This window comes from Peromyscus californicus, unplaced genomic scaffold (assembly GCF_007827085.1).
Source record: "Peromyscus californicus insignis strain IS unplaced genomic scaffold, ASM782708v3 Scaffold_13__1_contigs__length_99412109, whole genome shotgun sequence".
In the NCBI taxonomy this organism is placed as follows: domain Eukaryota; kingdom Metazoa; phylum Chordata; class Mammalia; order Rodentia; family Cricetidae; genus Peromyscus; species Peromyscus californicus.
The window spans coordinates 58,699,043-58,720,058 of NW_026294424.1; the positions used below are offsets into that span (position 1 = coordinate 58,699,043).

At 47.3% G+C, this 21,016-nt stretch overlaps 1 protein-coding gene across 2 annotated transcripts in view; it reads left to right on the plus strand.

Annotated features, from left to right (window-relative positions):
* Positions 1–15,769, plus strand: part of Klf3 (KLF transcription factor 3) — a 31,159-nt gene extending 15,390 nt beyond the window's left edge. For both annotated transcript variants that reach the window (XM_052734982.1, XM_052734983.1), the window contains exons 3-6: positions 4,803–5,283; positions 5,849–5,999; positions 10,264–10,424; positions 11,974–15,769. In XM_052734982.1, coding sequence (XP_052590942.1) covers positions 4,803–5,283; positions 5,849–5,999; positions 10,264–10,424; positions 11,974–12,155 — 975 coding nt within the window. In that variant the 3' untranslated portion in view covers positions 12,156–15,769. The remainder of the gene's footprint in view (positions 1–4,802; positions 5,284–5,848; positions 6,000–10,263; positions 10,425–11,973) is intronic.
* Positions 15,770–21,016: the final 5,247 nt, after the last annotated feature.

Sequence of the window (21,016 nt, forward strand, 5' to 3'; positions counted from 1 at the left end):
TGCACTGCCGTCTCCTGCCCCTTTTCCTGCCCCTTTTCCTGCCCCTTTTCCTGCCCCTTTTCCTGCCCCTTTTCCTGCCCCTTTTCCTGCCCCTTTTCCTCAGCTGTTGCAATGATCATCTTCCAGGAAAATGAACGTTAAAAGATAGACACATTTCTCCAGTCTGTAACTGGGGAATATAATGTTTATCAATGGTGCATGGCCATCGTTGGTACATTTGACTGGTGTGTACATCCAGCATTCTTAATCAAGCATGAAAATATGGCTCACGAGAGCCCAGTTGCAGCTAACGGGAAGACCCACATTACCAAATTGAGATAACCAGGTGCAAGGAAAATGCAGCTTAGCTGTGGAGGGAGGGGATGAGGTGACTCTTTATCTTTTTATGTGTTAGAATGCAGTCATTTCTGTCAGTTTGCTTTCTATCGCTGTGATGAACGCCGTGATCCAAAGCAAAGGGGGCAGTGTGGTCGGAAGGTTTCTCAGGTCCCGCCCGGCCACACCCATCACTGAGGGACAATCAGGGCAGGATCCTGAAGCAGAGACCTTGGAGGGCTACCCTTCTGATACAACCGAGGACCCCGTGCGGGAGGATAACACCGCCCACAGCTCCCGCAGTGGGCTGGGCCCTCTCACATCAATCATTTAATCAAGAAAAGGTCCCACAGACTTGCCTACGGGTCAGTCTCCAGGAGACGTTTTTTCTCCGTTGAGGTCTCTCTTCCCAGGTACCCTGATCTCGTGTCAAGTTCACAGAACAACAAAGCACACGTATAAAGGTGAAGTGTAAAAGTGTTTTTCTAATTAGTGACTTTTTCCTCCTTGGTGTGCAAGTGGTCAGCTTCACCTGACACAGAGTGCATTTCGTTCTGTCTCCAGAAGCTAATTCAGTCCTTACCATGAAGGAGTACAGAGGGTTCCAGTTTGTGCTCAGGTCGGTTCCGTCTCCCCCACCTTCGTAGGGAGAGGCAGAGGAACCAAAAAGGCACGTGTTAGAGCAGCATTGGACATTTGTAAGGTTGGTGTTGTTTCCTTTGAGATGGAGTCTTGCTGTGTAGCCCATACTGGCCTGGACTCATGGCAATCCTCCTGCCTCAGCCTTCTGAGTACTCAGATTGTAGGCATGTCCCACTATGCCTACAGAGAAATTTTTATCCTGTATATTGGTATTTTGCCTACACATATGTGTGAGTGCATGCAGTGTCTGAGGAGGCCAGAAGGACATTAGTCCCCGGGAACTCCAGTCAAGACAGTTGTGAGCTGCCACGTGGGTGCCGGGAACCAAACCCAGGTCCTCTGCAAGTGCTGTTAACCACTGGGCCACCTCTCCAGCCTCCAGATTTTTTTTTTTTAATCCTAAGAAAAAGCATAACAATGCTGTTGTGTCTGTCCATATGTCTGTCCATAGTCATCACTTCCCACCACCACCTTTCTCTTTTTTTTAAAGAAAATCCTGACCAGAGCCCTCCTATTCTTTGTTATTTTTGTCATAGTTTAGAGAAAGTGAGGAAATAGCGTTTTTCTTCTACTGAAATCTAAACCCTGTTAAAGTCTGTGCACACGATAGAAAGGACTAATGGGAAAGGTGAAAACCAGAGTCTCTGATTCAGGCCGTCGGAAAGAAAATAAGCTGAAGAGAAAATTTAAAAATACTTTTGAACCTTCCTCTAACTTCCCCCTGAAGTCCTCTTTTCCTTTTCTGGTGATTCTTGTCACCCAGCAGACTCCTTGTTCTGTGAGAGGTCCTTAAAAACCAGTCATTTCCCGAGCTCTGTCCCGATTGCCGCCCTTGGTGGTTTTCCTGGACTGGGTGGACAGAAAGCCGCCTTTCTGTTCGCCTCAGAACATTTGCTGAGCCCAGAGCAAGTGTTTATGAGTGCGCCCCGCCTTCCGCCTTCCTGTGCCCAGAGCCCCACCTGTGGTCTGAGGACTCCGGCCTGGCCCTGTCACAGGTGCTCCTTGTTTTCATGGTCATCCGCAGTAGAGACTTCCTGTTCCTGTCACTTGTCCCACCCACTGACTGTCCTGTAAAGAGACCTCTCCGAAGCTGTTCCTAAGAAAATATGAAACTGGAAATTCTCGCTGTATAAAGTAATAGTAAGGCCCCTGGGAGAGTGGCCAAGCCTCTGCCCACCTCCCCCCACCTCCCCAGCCCCCTGTCTTCAAGAATCAGAAGGATCGGCATTATTCTGAGCCTCGATAGGAGTGAAGAGCTTCCGAGAGCCGAGGAACTCATCCCAGACATCCAGACTTGGAGTGCTTATGAAGCCCCTGCCTCGCATTCCAGAGACAGGCAACAGTCAGCAAATACACACATGCAGCAGAGGCGTGGCCACCCCGATGGACAGTTCCACGGAAGAAAAGAACCTAGGGCTGGGGGTGGAGCTGGTAGACACAGACCCTCATCTGTGTCTCGTCTTTGAATAGCTATGTTGCTGAAGACGGGATAGGAGGACATTGGGGTTCCATTCATGCCTGCCAGTGGCCAGAGAAGACTTTTCTGTTTCGCTTAGTGTGGTTCCCATCCCAAGTCACACCTAATGTGCATCCGTTTTTACACTGTGCGTGCCAAATGGGTGTCCGCCACTGCAGTTAGGCTGCGTGCCTAAGTAGGGAAGATTCTAGAACTTGCCAGTGAGCCAGTTGAAAGGACCACAGTTCTTCAATCTTTTGTGAGGCAGTTGAACTGGAAATAGTTAATTATGTACTCAGAGTTGAGTGTCCACAAGTACATCCCTGCACTTATCCAGGAACTTTAAAGTAGACATGCAGGCAGTATACAGAGGTCAGGGACGTTCATTTGTGTTAAGTGTGAATAAAAATGCAAAGTGTGTATCAAACTCAGCCTGATGGGTGGCTTTTTCTTCCTTGCCGTCTTTGGGAACCCTGAGGATATTATTAAATTTGCAAATCCCCCCGGTTCTGTCTTGAATTCCCACTTGTCTTAAATTCATGCCACGGATAGAAAATCCAGTTGTGACAACGTTGGAAAGTGTGCCCTCATTCTGCGCCCTGCTCAGCCGCCAGCAACTATGGGCCTGCAAATCTAGGTCACTTCGAGATCTGGGAAGAGCCGGGCTGAAGATCAGGAAGATGCTTCACTGTGTGAAGAGGCCCGTGGCTGCCCTCCGCTTCATGAAGATTTGCCTCCCACCAGAACTGTGTCCTTTGGAAAATTAAATAAAGTGTATGAAACTCCTTAATTCCTGAGATCCTCTTTGTGCATAGTGTCTTAATTTCTTAAGTGAGCTCTGGGCTTCTTTTAATACCACCTATTTTAATTAAATTTAAATATGCTCATTAATGTTTACGTTGCTGTATAATTTGGACCTCTTTTCTTGTGTTATACCTGGGTAGGGCCAGTTCTAAAGAAAGAAGGAAAGCTGTGTGGGCTGGTACAGACCAACACTTAAGAGGTAGAGTCAGGAGGATTGCTCCAAGTACAAAGCCAGCCTGGGCTATAGAGTTAGAGCCTAAAAAAACAAACAAAAGACAGTTTTTAAATAAGAAGAGGGAGGAATGTACGGATTGTCGTTACTCAACCCTCCGCCCCTCTGTGAGAGCTGATGCCAAAACCTTGTGTCCCGAACTTCTGGTTTTATTCCTTCGCACACTCTGCACAGTACTGGTAGTTTTTCCTCCTCGTCCAGCAGATCTTTCACTGTCTATCGCTGTAATTTGGGGCTTTGCCAAAGAAGGTGAGTTCCCGCAGGGGCCGTGGAAGTCACTGGGTCACACAGGTGACACTGAGCGAGGTAAAGAGGAGCAGAAGGGAGCAGCAGCATGTGGTCATAAAGTTCCGAAAGTGACATCCAGGGATGGCGAGGCGGCGGCTCAGTGGTGGAGAGCACTACTTGCTGCTGCTCTTCGGGAAGACCCCAGTGCGGCATGCCTGTCGGGTGGCTCACAGCCGTCTCCAATGCGGCTCTCAGATACTCCATGTCTCAAGCATGGAGTGAGTCCCTAGGGCATTTGGACTCACGTGCACACACCTCCATGTAGATACACATACCTGCACATAATTCAGAATAGTGGTAATAATAAACATCTCTTTAAAGGTTAGGAGGAAAAAAAGGTGGCACCAGAACCCGGTAAAGACAGGTGATTAAAAGTCTCCTTGCCTGGTTCCCCTCTTCCTGGGTGCTTTGACTGGCCCTGGGTCCAGAATGGCACTTTGATAAGAGCAAACAATTGCAGTTCATAGACAGGCAGAGATTCAGCCTGTCTGGGCCCAGTGAAGAAAGAGCATGATCCCAAGGATAATCCCAGTCAAGGCCCCAGCCAGAGAAGCTCAGGATGAATGGTGTGGTGGTGTGCACCTTTAATCCCAGCACCGATAAGGCAGAGGCAAGCAGATCTCTTGACTTTGAGGCCAACCTAGTCTACATGGTGAGTTCCAGGCTAGCCAGGGATACACAGTATCCCTGTCTCAAAAAAAAAAAAAAAAAAAAAGGCAAAAAAAAAAAAAAAAAAAAAAAAGGCAAAGAAAAGAAAGAACGTCAAAAAAGCAGTGGGTTGTATAGTTTGGCCTGTTCTTGGTGGTATCAGTGCTGACTCCTAATGAAGGCCACAGGCCTTTGGTGACGCAGACCACTTTAGAATGCAGCCAGGGTAGGTATCAGCCTTCACATGATGTGAAAACCATAGCATTCATTTTTCCCCTGGGGCCCAATAACCTTAATTTCTAGCCTTGGCTGAACCGTCCCCCGTGGCTTTTCAGGGGGGGTCATTCGTCTCTCGATCTAAAGTATGTCTCTTTACACTTTTCCTCTTTTTTTTTTTTTTTCTCTCGCTTCGGATAGTCCTACCCAGCGAATTACATAGAGTCGATGAAGCCCAACAAATTTGGGGTCATTTACTCCACACCGTTACCTGACAAGTTCTTCCAGACCCCAGAAGGCCTTACTCACGGGATACAGATGGAGCCGGTGGACCTCACTGTGAACAAGCGGGGCTCGCCGCCCTCTGCTGGCAGCTCTCCCTCCTCCCTCAAGTTCCCATCCCACCGGAGAGCCTCCCCTGTGCTGAGCATGCCGCCCTCCAGCCCGCCCATTAAGAAATACTCGCCCCCTTCCCCCGGAGTGCAGCCCTTCGTACCGTTGTCCATGCCGCCAGTGATGGCCGCCGCGCTGTCCAGACACGGCATCCGGAGCCCCGGCATCCTCCCTGTCATCCAGCCCGTGGTGGTGCAGCCCGTCCCGTTTATGTACGCCAGCCACCTCCAGCAGCCGCTCATGGTCTCCCTGTCGGAAGAGATGGACAGCTCCAACAGCAGCATGCAAGGTAAAGTCTCCCGTGCCCCCTACACCCAGGCAGGTGCCTGCCTGGTGGACCGCGTCTTCCCCCAGGAGTCTGGTGAGGCCACCACGCAGAGCTTAACATCCTCACGAGGACGGCCTGGGCTGCCCCCCTGCCCCCCAGCAATTCTTTCTGTTTTTGTTCTGCAGTGTTGATATTGGGAGGATGTCCAGTAATTAGTTACAGTCGCGGTATCGTTTATGCTTTGGTTTACTGAGTGCCAGCATGGTCCTGGGCACGACAGGGACTTGAGTACTTTCTGATCATGCTGCTCATGGCTCTTCAAAGGCCCCTGTTTGCCAGCCATAGACTGGGGACCGTGAGGCTAGCCAGACTTTGTAATGAAGGGTCATCTTGAAGCGCAGGGCCCTCTCTCTGCTTCAAAAGGAGTGAGGATCCCTCGCAAACTGAGTCCTGCTCTAACCCTCGCTGGAGAAGAAATACGCATACGTGGGAGAAGTAGCTAGAAGCGGGGCAGTGAACTTTATAAGGTGAAATTGATACATTATATAGAGAATGATTTCTCTCTCTCTCTCTCTTTATTTTTTAGTACCTGTAATTGAATCCTATGAGAAGCCCATATTACAGAAAAAAATCAAAATAGAGCCTGGGATTGAACCACAGAGGACAGACTATTACCCTGAAGAAATGTCACCCCCTTTAATGAACTCAGTGTCCCCCCCACAAGCACTGTTGCAAGAGTAAGTATCCTTAGGTGCGCCCGGTGTTTGAATAGTGCCATGCACCTGGGGACCTGGAGTGGAGGAGCGTGGCATTGCAAACATGTGATGTGCTGTGGATGACCGGGGACATCCTGTGTTGTGTGGTGTCACGGGGTGGTGCCTCGGTGACGGTGGTCGAGACAGTCTCCAAGAGCAACACCAGCCACGCCTGCAGCAGTTCCACTTCAGCAAACGGGTCCCCCAAGGGGACCACGGGAACCTTTTTTTCTTTTTCCATCGGTCTGGGATACACGTATACAGTGTTCTCATGAAGACTGGATTGGATGTTCCCATCAGCTTGAATCCCAGAAAGTTTCCATGTGTCGAACAGAATCCGCCCCCGCCCCCCCACAGTCGTCACTTCAAATACGGTTTAGTGTGTCTGTTAGTGAAAACGTCTTTTATTAAAATCCTCGGGCCAGCAGCAGGGTTGGCCACAGAAGGTTTCTGTGCAGCTCGGAGAAGCTCGGTGCTGAAAGAGATCTTGGGCGCTGTGTTTTGAGTCATAGCTGCCCACGGAACCTCTCCTCCCTTGCAGAGCTACCGGCCAGTAAGATGTCTGTCTGCCTTGACCAGCATCTGAACATGTGCTTGGGTAGGATGATAATACCCCCATCCGTGGTTAAGTGACAGCAGTCATGGTTTGACCACGGGGGTGAGCAGTCTCTGAGAAGGTGGCCTTTGACCCCTGGTGCTCCAGCGTGTGGGGGACCACAGGCTGAGCCAATGCTCCCTACCCACATCCTCTGCTTTTTTTATTGGGACTACTCCTGTACCCTCTCGGTGCTATATCGCTTCTGCGTTGGGTCAGCCTCAACAGCCAGCCACTGTCCCTTCAGGGTCGCGCCCCTCTCCCCCCCATCATCCTTCTCCCACGTCTTTTCTCTGGCTTCAGTAAATGTTTTGCCCACCTTTCCTGTCTGTCTTCTGCCCTCCTCTTGTCACGTGCCTCCACAGTCTTGTCACATGACTCCACAGTCGAGGATGAGTTCTGGCTTGACAGCAGCAGTTTCTGGTGACCGTCAGATCTCCTGCAGTCATGCCCACCTTTGGCTCCCGTGTGAACTTCCCTCCACACTGAGACAGGGATATTGAGGTAGTGGTATAGGGATGCTGGCGTCGACAGTCCCTCATGGATGACAAAGGGCGACTCCTCTCCCCAGCCGCGGCACCAGGCAAAGGAAGTATCCCGGAAGCCTGTGCTTTCTGTTTTCCACAGTCGCGTAGTGCCTCCCTTCAAAAATTCAGTTGTAGGATGTTTTTGTCTGTTTTTAAAGATGAGGTCTGGGTGTGTAGCCCAGGCTGATCTCATTCAATGGCTCGCCTGCCTCAGCCTCCTGAGTGCCAGGGTTACAGGCACACGCCATTGTGCCCACCTCGTAAGTCTTTCAAGGGAACTCTTATGAAGAGCAAATGGAGCACTGGTGAGCCAGGCCGCTACTTAGGCTACACCCACAGTCCCGTCCTTGACCCCGGGGCCCTGCTTTGAGTGGCTGTGCCTGTCTGGCTGTGCCCCCTGCCGTCCTATCTGAAGCTGACTGGTGGCAAAGGGTTGGCTGGAGTTCTTAAGTTACAAATTAAACCGTGAGACCTTGCAAAAGAGTATTTGAAAGCAGTATCCCATTCTTTATAAATACTGCTTAAACGAAAATGCTGTTTCCAGCGAGGTGTGGTAGCACATCCCCGTGATCCCAGCATTAGGGAGGAAGAAGCAGGAAGAGCAAGCATTTAAGTCAGCCTGGGTTACGTGAGACCTGGTCTCAAAAAATACATGGGGCCAGGCAGTGGTGGCGCCTGTCTTTAATCCCAGCACTCAGGGAGGCAGAGACAGGTGGATCTCTGGAGTTCGAGGCCAGCCTCGACTACAGAGTGAGTTCCAGGATAGGCTCCAAAGCTACACAGAGAAACCCTATCTCGGAAAAACAAACAAACAAAATACATGTGTATTTTTTTTCTTTCCTGTTTCAAGTAATATTCCTTTAGTGATCTCACTGCTAGATGCTTTTAAATGCTTCACGAATAATTGCTTATTTAATGCTGTCCTAATCCTAAAAAAAAAAAAAAAAGTGTGTAGATTAGCCGCAACGGAACAAGCGCTCTGGGTAATTCTTTCGCAGATGGGGTTAAGTAATGTCTTGGAGTGGGCCTGGTAGCAGCCTACACAGGACACATTAGCCAGGAAAGAATCCTTTGAAGCCAGGTGCCTAGAACAGTGGACTGGCACCCAGCAACACTGGCCTAGAAACCCCACTGCCAAGGCACGGGCTTCACAGCTTGGAAACCCATTACAGCTGTAGGGTCCTTTCTAAATGCACTCAAAGGCATGTCGAGAAATCCAGTCCATCTGTATTTACCTTTGTGAAGCTGCATTTAGAGCAGAAAACAGGGAAGGGTGAGCATGGGGACGTAAACCAAGGAAGGGCCAGTTTAACTCAAAGCAGATATCTGGTATGTGGTAGCTGCTATTCTATGGTTGTGTGATCCCACATGATCTCTTTAAAAAATGAGGAGTGGAAAAGCCGAAGAGTATGAGATTCCCAAGACCCTTAATCTCCCAGCCAGTACCACCATGCTGCCGCCTTTTCCAATAGACGCTAGCTTGATATTCCTTGGTGGCTTTGCCACATCCAGAGAGCTCCACGTGAAGGCCGGCAGCCGTGAGGTGCAAAGGGGCAGGGGACTTCTGAACACAGCTCCAGCGGCTGGCTCCCGTTAGTCACAGATGCTGTCCTGTGGTTCCCCCAGCAGTCACTGACAGCGGCTTTCCCACACTGTGCTCACCAGCAGTAGTCTTTCTAGTTGGCAGGGTTCACACCCCCATTTCTCAGAGGAAATTGGGGTACAGCGACAATTTAGTGACACGGGGGAAAGCGGTCGTAATGACCGTGTTGAATGACTTAGGTTCTCAACCCACAGACCCCGGCTGTTGGGCAAGATTTCTAAAGCCCCTTGACATGGGCTCTCCCAAATCAACCGTATTCTCTGTTGGATGCTCCCAGGCATCAGAGTAAGGTATAAAGTACCGATAGAAGGAAGGAAGGCCACGGAAAATGGACCCACCTTTTTACTGTTTGCTAGGCTCCTCCTAACACACCTCAAGCCAAAAAAAAAAAAAAGTGCTCAAATTTTTTGAGCCTCAAAAATATTATTGCAGACACTCCTTAATGCCCTTAATAGCCAACATTTCATTTATGTTAATTTCAGAAACTCGAGAAATGTCCATATCAAGTTCTTTTACCCTTTACTCTTTTTTGTTTTAATCCACTCCCACACAGAAATCGTTCATGCATCATTTAGAACGTTTTAGGACCCAGAAATTCCAATTGAAGAGTCGTGCCTTTCCTCACAGTTAGAGGCCAACTGCATAGGCTTAACTTCAGTCACGTGACTGCCCAGGAGAAAGTGAATGGCCAAGTGTCAGTCTGCAGGAAAGGGTTGGGGAAAACCACGCGCACACTTTTTTTCCCATCTGCCCCTGCTCTCTTTCTGGCATGGTGAGCAGGTATGGCACAAGATCTCTTGGACAAGTATGAGAAAGGTTGAGATACGGAGGGCATGAGATGTCCCATCCCCACCTCACTAATGATGGCTAGGGCCTCCATCACGCAGGAACCACCATAGCACTGAAGACCTTTGAAAGGGCCAGCTTTTGAACATTAAACGTGAGTCAGCCATCATGGAAAGACAGGAAGAGAAAGGCGAGGACATAGATCTGTCCGGCAGCGTGTTGGCATAAGAAGCAGGGATTTGATTTGATGGTTGACATTTTTCCTTGGAGAAAAATGCCAGTCAGGTAGCCTGTGGGAAACCCGGTGCCGTGCTGAGCAGGAACACCGTCTACAAACAGCGGCCGCTGCGAGCCTCTCCCGCACCGGGCACCTCCCTCGAGTAGCACCTAACCTTCTTGCTGTCGTTACTTATCTCCATGTCTGTCTCCCCCTAGAGTGTGAGCTCCTCGAGGGCAGGAACCCTGTTTTTATTCATCTTTGTGCCCCGGTGCCAAGCACAGTGCCTGGCTCATGGTAGGTGCTCGCTACATGTTTGTTGAATGAATATAGCAGTGCTTCTTGGGTTGAACAGCTAATTCTTTTTTTTTGTTGTTATTATTCTTATTTTTTTATTTTGTTGGGGGTTTTCGTTTGTTTTTTGCCCGATGTCGTACATGCTTTTTTATTTTTTAGTAGACTGAAGAAAAGAAAGCCCCCTTCGCTCAATGTTTTGCATTTAACCTTGACCTTGATAGGAACCATCCGTCGGTGATAGTGCAGCCTGGGAAGAGACCTCTACCTGTGGAATCCCCGGATACCCAAAGGAAGCGGAGGATACACAGATGTGACTATGACGGGTGCAACAAAGTCTACACTAAGAGCTCGCACTTGAAAGCACACAGAAGAACTCATACAGGTAGGGGAAGCATCAGCGTCTCACGGTGTGCATGGTTAAAGACGGCTCCTCTGGCCTTCAGAGCGTGGCAGAGCTTGACTGCCCAATATGAAAATCTGACATTCCAATCGCTCTGAGACTATAAGGTTTTTACATTATTATTATTATTATTATTATTATTATTATTATTATTATTATTATTACTCATTTGTCTCGTCAGCCTGCTCTTGGCTCGGGCCTTCAGTGGACAGTACAACCCAACAGTGATTGCTCTGTGACCTTTGTGTGGAGCTCAGAATGTAGTTTTTTCTGAGTCTAGTGGGTTGTTCTTATCAGGGAATATTCACAGAGAGGAATCTGGGGTTCAGGACAGAAAAACAGCAGTGGTTTTTGGTGAGTCCTGACGAGGAGGAGGAGGCAGAGGAAGCTGTATGAGGGGGGCTCCTGAACAGCAGTGACCGGTTAGCACAGAAATCATCTGCGAGGCGTGGATGGGACCTGAAGGGTGGAGCTCCACGTCTTCCCGCCTAAAATTAAAATGGTACCGAGTCTTTGGAATCAGACGTAGGTGTGTGGGGGCTGAGTAGCAAAATACAGCCAAAAATCCCAACACTTACACCAGGGATTCTCGGGACGAGGGTCACTAAACAGGGACTAGTTTGTTCCCTGCTGGAGACTGGGTGTCCCCCTACTCCACACACAGCCTGAAGGTAACAGTGGTTTCAGGTTGGAGCAGTGGTTCTCAACGTTCCTGAGGCGGCGACCCTGTAACACAGCGCCTCGTGTTGTGCTCACCCCGACCATAACATTATCCTCGCTGCTACTTCATAACTGTAGCGTTGGCCCTGCTACGAGTCGTGGTGTAAATATCTGTGTCTGCTAAGGGTCTTAGGTGACCCCAGAAAGGGCTGTGACCCACAGGTTGAGAACCGCTGTTTTAGAGCGGTCTGAAATTTCGTGCTAGGGGTGGCCAACTTGTGTTACTGACTTTAATACAGTAAGATCGCCAGTAAGCACTGCTCATCTGTGAGGGTCTTCCTACTGGCTCTTGCTAGCCTTTTCCCCCAAGGGCCTTCCTGTGAGTGCTGGGTAGCCTACCGGAAGGGGTGTAGAAGGCAGAGGACACTTCCGGTTTCAGTACATAGGGGCTTGAGGCACTGTCAGGGACTAAATAAGAAAGTGGGTTGTTGCGTTCTTTAGCAGGTATTTTGGTTGATAGGGACTTTATAATTTCCGAAAACTATGGAAAAGCATAAGAAAAACTCACAAGTTTTCACTGGAATTACGAAGTACACGGGACCGTGGACCATTTAAGTTTAAGGCTTGGAGACCTAAAGATGCAGAATTCTGCTCCGTACTGGCCCCTCGGAGTGGCTCTTCCTGCCCTAAGAACTCTTTAAAATCCTACCCCGATTCTTTGTCTTTTTTTTTTCTAATGGAGAGAGAGTCACGTGTATGGCTTTATCTCGAAAGTTGCGTTTTTCCAAGGGTGTTAGTTCAAAAATCTTAGCTTCTCTTTTTAACACCCACAGAAGACAGTTGAGTGAAACTCCCTCTCCCTTCCTCGCAGGAGAAAAGCCCTACAAATGCACCTGGGAAGGCTGCACATGGAAGTTCGCTCGGTCTGATGAACTCACAAGACATTTCCGCAAACACACTGGAATCAAACCCTTCCAGTGTCCAGACTGTGACCGAAGCTTCTCCCGCTCCGACCATCTTGCCCTCCATAGGAAACGCCACATGCTGGTCTGAAAGCCTGCCCCACCTCAGTGTGACTCCCCCACTCTTCTGGCGCTCTGTCTCTCTCACTGTCTGTCTGTCTGTCTCTCTCTCTGTGTTCCTCTCTTCCTGCCCATTATCTAACTCATTTTTTATATGTACATTTTAATTTCGATTCAGCTGGTCTGAATCTCTGGATTTCTATCATTCAAGACTTCCGTATGGTCAGTAGTCGATTCTCTAACCCTCCCTTTCCTTACCACGGGTCAGACCTAAAGAATGTGAACATTTTTTTTTTCCGGGGATGCTAAGCAAACCCTCCTTACAGATAGATACGTTTAATGTCATGAGAACAAGGGAACATGTAAACTAATGACCAACTTGTCAGTTTCTCCATGTATTCCTCAAAAGAATGTCAAAGTAAATGTATCAGAAATACAGTATCCAGCCCGCTAGTCCTTGCCAGAGACCTTCGTACCTCCGCCACATTTTGTGTTTGACAACCAAGGGGATGTGGTTCCTTTCACCAGTTAGCAAGATCCACAGAGAAGCCAAGCTGGTCCTGTCGCCTCTGCCGTGGCCCTTCCCACTTGCTTGTTGGCCTGGATTACCAACTCCGCTACATCAAGTCCTTTGTCCTCCGTGGTGCCTGAAGCTCATGTGGAGGCCTTTGACACCCCAGGAGCTGAGCCCAAGTTCTGTCTGAGTGTGGGGAAGAAGCAGAAGCTACTTCTTCTGTAGAGTGGAGGAGGAAGTCAGCATTCCTGGATAGGACTATCCGGGCCATTAACATTAGCCGTGCGGTGCTTTTGTTGAATGTCATCCCCAGGCGTAGCTCACCTAAGCAGACCCTTGCTGCAAAGCTGGATACCCGTAGGGTTATTGGTGCCACCGCCTCCGTTCCTGCAGGATCCTTCGCTGTGGGTCACAAAGCATTGAGAGTAAGGAATCCACAGAAATGTTTGCCCCGGTCATGTACAAACAAACAGAAACTTTTGAGACAGTATAAAATGGTCTCTCCTACCCGCCCAACCTGCTAAGAGTGTTTTGTTTTGTTTTTTTTTTTTGCAAACAGGAAAAACGTTGAGTGGTACTTATATTCCCATATCCAGTTAGTCACATAGCTCTCATAGGGAGCTTTTTTTGTGTGAGCTGTATGGTGTCAAACCAGCTGTCGTTCGTGTCCATGACACATAGCATACATGAGCATCCACTAAGCTTGAGGGAAGTCATTGAATTAAGACCTGAGTGACAGACACTATTTGTAAATATAACTAGTGTGAAGCACATAGATCTTTATTTTGGTGACAGATTTTTGAAAAATAGAGAAAAAAAAAAAAACCACAATTCAGGGATTTATATATGTAGCTTGAAGATTCCCACAAGTTTCTGCCGGAGCTAGCAATTTCCTGTCGCTACTATGTATCCTGTTAGGACAAACTAAAAACAATGACCCGTGTTGATGTTGAAGATAAGTAGCATCATTTGTGGGGGGAGGGGGGGCGTTTTTTCAAAAGCAGGCTTTTGAACTACCGTAGTCCAAATGCCAACGATCCACACGTAGAAATGCCATTGGTTATAAATTGGAAGAAAATGGGCACAGTGGTCAGATATGGTTGCATATGACCAACAGCTCCTCCATCCCTACAGAGGATGGAGGGGAAGAGGGGAGAGAATCCTAACAATACGTCCCGGCCACAGCTCAGGAGCCCACACACCTGGGAGGAACACGCTACTTGATTGTTCTTGACCGTCTAGTGATACTGGCGGCCTGCACCCGAGCAGGGAGCTCTCTTCGATGGCACTAGGTTCAGAGCTGCAGGGACTGCGTGCAGGAGGTCCTGCTCAGCCCTGTGAACCCCGCAGAGGGGAAATGTAGGGGAAAACTAAAGAAATGTTATCTTGGCACTTGGGTTCCTTTTCATTCTTTTTTCTTTTCTTTTTTTTTTTTTTAGCACTGCAAAAAAAAATTTTTTTCAGGCTGCTAAAGCATGCTAATTAGGCCCTCACTTTTCTCTTTTGTTTGCAACTACGGCATGAATTGGGGAGTGGAAAGTCTCTTGGAAAAGCAGGGTCTCCATTGTCAGCATTGAGTCACGTTCATGCCAACACCATCGTGTCCTGAAGTGGTCCTCGTTTGTGTTCCAACCCCAATGAGAAAGGAAAGGGTGCAGGGAAGGACAGAATTAGCTTTGCTGCGGCTTTGCGCCGAAGTCCAGTTAATGGCTTCGTGACGTATTTAAATTGTGTTCAAAAGTCTGTATTACGTTACTCTTTAGCTTGCTTAGATCATGTTAACAGTTCAATCAGAAAGATCCATTTTAAATCTGAAAGGAAAGTAACCCAAAGAATCCGTTCTCTATTCCCATGCTGGTCTGATATACTCTTCATTCATTGGCCCTTACCAAATTTTCTTATATGTGTATGTATTTGTATTTTACTATGATAAGTGTTGAGAAATGTAGTCTCTTAGTTTTTTGGGTTTTTTTTTTTTTAAGCTGTTTTTTTTTTGTGTGTGTGTGGAAGATACAAGATAAGATGCCCTGGGTTTTGGATGACGTGCTGTGTTACAGTCAGTGGTGGCCCCATTGCAGTGTTTTAAATTGATGAGAGCAGGCTGTAAACATGAAGTCAGGGCCATGTAAATTGTCACAGAGTTCATTCGATTACGTAGCTCAAGTATCATCTTGGGGAAGTTAAAATGAAATCAGAATATCTTGTGTTTTCCCGTTTCCCAGTTGGAGTGTACATCATTAAATGGGCATTTAGCAATCTCACGTCACTTGGTTTGGAGGCTGTGCGGCATAGCTTTGTTCAACTAAGAAGATGCTAAATTCGCGGACGTTTTGAGAGCCTTGGAACAGAATTACAGGGGAGTGATCTATGTATGTGTATGTTGTATTAAACACCCAATGCACTATATCAGTATTGCACTAATGTGGAATTTGAGAGACTTGCTGATACTGTAATCTGCACGCCATCCTTTAGGTTGTAAAGACAATCTCAGAGATCAGAGGTTTTATAGTAATTTGGTTTGAAAATAGAATCGTCTTGAAGGAATTGCTAACGTACATGAAGTCACTTGAGTTTTCTTTATTCTCTTCTTGGTCAAGGTTAACAGTTTCTAAATGATTGCAGATTCACTTAATCCATTTACAAAGCCATTTTACATGCATTAAACGGGGGCTACAACGTGTTTTACAAATACTAGCACTTTTTTTTCTCCTGTTATGTACTTAGTGTTAGAGGGTCAGAATAGCCTCTCTGCTTAGCATCTCTTACACCCTCCCTGCAAGCCATAGCAGGGTTATTGCATTTACAGGACTTTAATACTTGTATAAACTATGCAGAAATTTTTAATAAAGTGTAATATATTTTATAAGCTAATAAGACTGAATGGGTAAAGGTTTTTAGCATGCATTAGTATACTTGCAAATACTGAAACATTTTGGTAATCTTTCTTACTAAAGATGTGAATGTTTAAATGTACCTTCTCTGTTTCTACCCTGTAGTCCAATGGGAATTCAGTAATGACATTTTGTCATGTCAAACTGTGAACATAAATTTGTACTGTACAGTCCTCATATACTATATACAGTATGCAATATATGTATTATATACTTGTTAATAAAACCATCCGAATATTACACGTGATCGTGTGATTCCTATAGGCCGTGGTCCCTAGGAACAAGAAAGAGAGCATTGTAAGGTTTCAAAGGAAGTCACGGTTGAGCAGTAATTTTTAATGGTTGGAAAAGGAAGTAGATCTAGCCAGTAGGTACACCACAGGGGTGCAGAGCCTTAAAACAATGACCTAGTAACTTCCGGGAGGAAGGTCGAGCTTAAGCCATAAAGCTGCAGACAAGGCAGCATTCATCTGTAAACCCACCTGGTACTGCAGAAGTGATTGGTCTCCAGCCCCATCCACCGCGCCTCCTTGTTGTGTGTGATGTCCCTGAGGGAACACTTCCTAGAAGATTCTGCCTCTGATTCTGCACCCTTCATCACAACTGACTCTTCAGCTCCAGCAGACCAGCATCCGTTGTCCTAGCAGAGCGGTTTTTACTCCAGCTGTGCTGGTCTTACTAATCACAGCCAGTTCCTAAACTCCGGTTAACCAGAGACCACCGCTTTCTTAAAACATCACACAAAGGGCCCTGGTGGAATCTTTAAGAGACTCTCACCCTTCCCTCTGACACTGCACAAGCCAGACCTCCATCCTCTGCTTTGTTCTTAGCATCCCCTTCCAAGCTCCCACACAACTGCCCACTGATAACTGAACACTCTGGTTTTCCCAGCCCAAAGTACAAGTGTAATGTCACATCTGTCATGGCAACGCCCCACTCCCGGTACCAATCTCTGACTTAGTGTTTCTAATGCTGTGATAAGACACCGTGGCCATACACAATTTGAGGGAAGGGTTTTTTTTGTTGTTGTTTTGTTTTTGTTTTTTATACTTCTATATCATAGTCCAACATTGAAGGGAGTCAGGGCAGGAACTTATGCAGAGGACACAAGAGTGCTATATGGATTTGCCCCCTGTGGCTTGCTCAGTCTGCTTTCTTACACCATCTAGGATCGCCTGCCTGGGGTTGGCACCACCTACGGTGAGCTGGGACACTCCCCCTCCCACGCCCAACACACACATAGCAACCATCAATCAAGAAAATGCCCTTAGCCGGGCAGTGGTGGCGCATGCCTTTAATCCCAGCACTCGGGAGGCAGAGCCAGGTGGATCTCTGTGAGTTCGAGGCCATCCTGGTCTACAAAGCAAGATCCAGGAGAAAGGCGCAAAGCTACACAGAGAAACCCTGTCTCGGAAAAAAAAAAAAAAAAAGAAAAGAAAAAAGAGAAAATGCCCTTCAGGTTTGCCTACAGGCCAGTCTGGTGGGGGCATGTTTTCTCAGTTCAGGTTCTCTTTCCAAATGTGTCTAGCTTGCATCAAGCTGACAAGACTGGCCAGCACACTCTCGCTTCAGTGTGTTCCCTGAAGTTCTCGTGCTAGAGAGCAGTTCTTCAATGCAGCCATGTTGGAGGTGGGCCCTAGTGGGAAGCACTTGGGTCATAGGGTCAGGTCCCCACGGATGCTTTTCTCATGTGTCTGGGTTAATTCCTGAAGGGATGGGTTGGTTATCTTGAGAAGGGTTCCAGCTTGAAGCTATCTCTCATGTTTTTTCTGTTCCACACATGCTCACGTCCCTTCCTCTTCCAACCCGGTGCCTTGTTTAGAGGATGCACGAGGCCCTCACTTGATCTTGGACTTCCCAGCCTCCAGAACTGAGATTAAACTATTTTTATAAACTATAAACCCAGGCTCAGGGATAGCATCATAACAAGACTAGGACTTCCAAGAAATAAAATACTTGAAATTTTTTCCTCTTTAAAAAAAAAAAAAAAAATGTTGTGGGGACTGGAGGGATGGCTCAGGGGTTAAGAGCACTGGCTGCTCTTCCAGAGGACCTGAGTTCAATTCTCAGGACCCACATGGCAGCTCACAGCTGTCTGTAGCCCCAGTTCCAGGGGATCTGGCACCCTCACACAGACATACATGTAGGCACAATACCAATGCACATAAAAATAAATCTTTAGAAAAAAATTGTGGAAGGAAGAAAGGGAAGGGAGAGATGATGTGACTACATTATAATCTCCAAGATGAAATGTTACCAACACACACAAAAAATTTTGTTAACATACTTCTCTGGGTGTGTGTGTGTATACAGACAGGCCAATGCTCACATGTAGAGGTGCGAATGATGTGACTACATTATAATCTCCAAGATGAAAAGGTTACCAACACACACAAACATTTTTGTTTGCATCCTTCTCTGGGTGGGTGTGTGTATACAGGCCAGTGCTCACGTGTAGAGGTGCGAATGATGTGACTACATTATAGTCTCCAAGATGAAAAGGTTACCAACACACAAGAATTTTTGCTAGCATACTTCTCTGGGTGGGTGTGTGTATACAGGCCAGTGCTCACGTGTAGAGGTGCGAGGACTTGGTTTCCCCCTTCCACCATGTGGGGCCCTGAGCTCAAACTAGGTTGACCAAGTTTAGTGGTAAAGTCCTTTATCCCCTGAGTCAGTCACCTGTCCTGAATTTTGGTGTTTGGTTTGCTTTTGTTTGGTTTTGATTTTTCAAGACAAAGTTTTGCCTTCGCTGTCCTGGAACTCTCTCCATAGACCAGATCTGTCTCCCTCTGCCTCCCGAGTGCTGGAACTAAAGACATATGCCATCATTCCTGGCTATGCCCTAAGTTTTTATCTGGAATTAAACAGGATTGATACCTTAACAAGTCAGGAACAGACCGTAAGCGCTTCAAAAAAGTAAGTCTGGATAAACATGACTTTTCAAGCCTTTAGTGGACATGCCATTAAAAGAACAGGTGGTGTCTGATTAGGAGTTAAAGCTCTTTTTTAAAAAAAATTATTGCGTTTCTTTATTGTGTGTGTACGCACACTTGTGCCCCGGAGTGCCCGTGGAGGTCAGAGGACCACGTTTACGAGTCAGGTCTCCTTCAAGCGTGTGAGTCTTCAGGCTTGTCTTCATGGAGCCATCTTGAGCTATCTTGTCAGCCCTAGAGTGTTTTTATTTAAGACAAAACATAACAGCCTCCCATCTTCTCCCATTATCTTTGCCACAGACTTATTGGTTACTTTCGTGTCACTGTAGGGATCAAAGCCCTTGACAGAAGGGAGAAAGGGTCTCAGTTCTTCATGCAGGTGAAAGCCGATGGCAGGAGCTCACCATGTGGCGGGTGGCGGGAGGGAGGCAGAGGAGCCTGGAGTAGGGACCCAACCTCTGAAGGCCCACCCCTGGTAACCGAATCCTGCCAGCTAGGCTATACTTCTTGAAGACTCCACTGCCTCCCCAAATCATGCTACCAAATGGGGACCATGTGTTGAAAGCATGAACCTGTAGGGGCACTTCAGATTCAAACCATTACGTTCATGCTCAACGGCTCGTGGCCATCCCATAATACATTTAGTCCAACTTCTAAGAGGTCCTGGAATCCTAACAGTTCCAAAAGTCAGAAAAGTCCAAATTCTCTTCTGAAACTCAAGGGAAATTTTTAATTGTGAACTGCTGCAAAATGAAGAAATGATATACTTCCATTATACAATGCCAGAGTAAATACTCCCATTCCACAAGGGAAAAAACAGGAGAATTGGAAGCACGTATTGGACCAAAGCCTAGCAGAGTAAACATTAAATCCAGCAGGTCTGTGTCTAGTGCCCCGGGTGGGTGGTGGCATCACTCATACTCCCAACAGACTCAGGTAGCCTTGGCCCTTTGACCCTGCCCAAGGTGCAGCACTCACGGCCTCTGCTGGGCCAGTTCCACTCAGTGCTTTGTCCTTTTCTTCAGGCATCCCATGTTCTCCGACAACCTAGGCTCTCCACTGCCTCAGCTTCTCCCTCAGTGTCTCCTCACACATTATGTCTTAGTTGGGGGTTCTATTGCTGTGAAGAGACACCATGATCACAGCAACTCTTATAAAGGAAAACATTTAGTTGGGTGACTTACAGTTCAAAGATTCAGTCCATTATCATCATGGTGGGACATGGCGACATGCAGACAGGCAGACATGGTGCTGGAGAAGGAGCTGAGAATTCTACATCTTGATCCACAGGCAACAGGATATAAACTGAGACATTGGCTGCAGCTTGAGCATAGGAGACCTCAAAGCCCACCCCCACAGTGACACACTTCATCCAACAAAGTCACATCTCCTAATAGTGCCACTCCCAATGAGCTTATGTGGGGGGGGGGCAATTACACTCAAACAATCACACATATCTTATTCTAGACCTCTGCACAGGGAATCCAACCCCACTACACATTGCCTAGCCTCCCAGGCTTTTCTCAAAAAAATCTTGGGGCAAGCCTCCATAAATAACCCTCTAAGTCTGGTGTTCTACATTCCTAAAAACCAGAACCACATGGAACATGAAGTTTTGCCAGCTCTGATAGTAGATGGAGTCTATTGGATGATGTTGCAGTAACCCCTGAGTGCCTGCCTTGCTGAATGCAGGAAAGCACTCCCTAGGTGGTCCTTTCCCAGCAGGGCAATCTGAAGGATCTCTCTTTTCAGGCACTAAGGAAATTCAAATTGGTTCTATGTTCACATCCTAGAACCTTCAATAGATAGGATTTCTCGCTCAAGGTACCTCTCCTATTGTTCCTGTACAAAGTGCACGTATTTCTTTTTTGTGGTGCTAATCTCTTTAAACTACCCCCACTTTGTCTTGCCCACAGCTGCAGCCACATTCACACTTCTTGTCCTGGCCCAATTGTTTCTTTTCCAAATCTTGCTCCCAGTTCTCTCTGTAAACCTTTTTCTTCCCAGTTCTCACTGTAACCTTTTTGTTTCCAATTCTCACTGTAAACCTTGCTGGAAGCAGCCAGCAGTAACCATGCCACAGCCTTGGTGCTATGTTGTCTTGACATTTGCTCTACCGAGATAACTTAGTTCATTACTTTTTTTTTTTTTTTTTTTTTGGTTTTTCAAGATGGGGTTTCACTGTGTAGCCCTGGCTGTTCTGGAACTCACTCTGTAGACCAGGCTGACCTTGAACTCAGAGATCCGCCTCTGCCTCCCAAGGGCTGGGATAAATGCGTGTACCACCACCAGCTGCCTTAGTCCATTACCTTTGAATTCAGCCTCACTCAGATGCTCAGCACTCGGACAAAACAGAGACAAATTCTTTGCCACGTCTGCCACAGTGCAACACCGTGGTGTCTAACCCAATTCTCCGTCCAGTTCTTGTTCCCGTCTGAAAACATGTGGGCAGTCCTCATTGTCTGTGTTTCTGTTGCTGTTCCGGTCTTCCCAAACTCCCACCAAAATTACTCGTTAAGCTAACTTACAGCATTCTCTAGCCCATACCTCC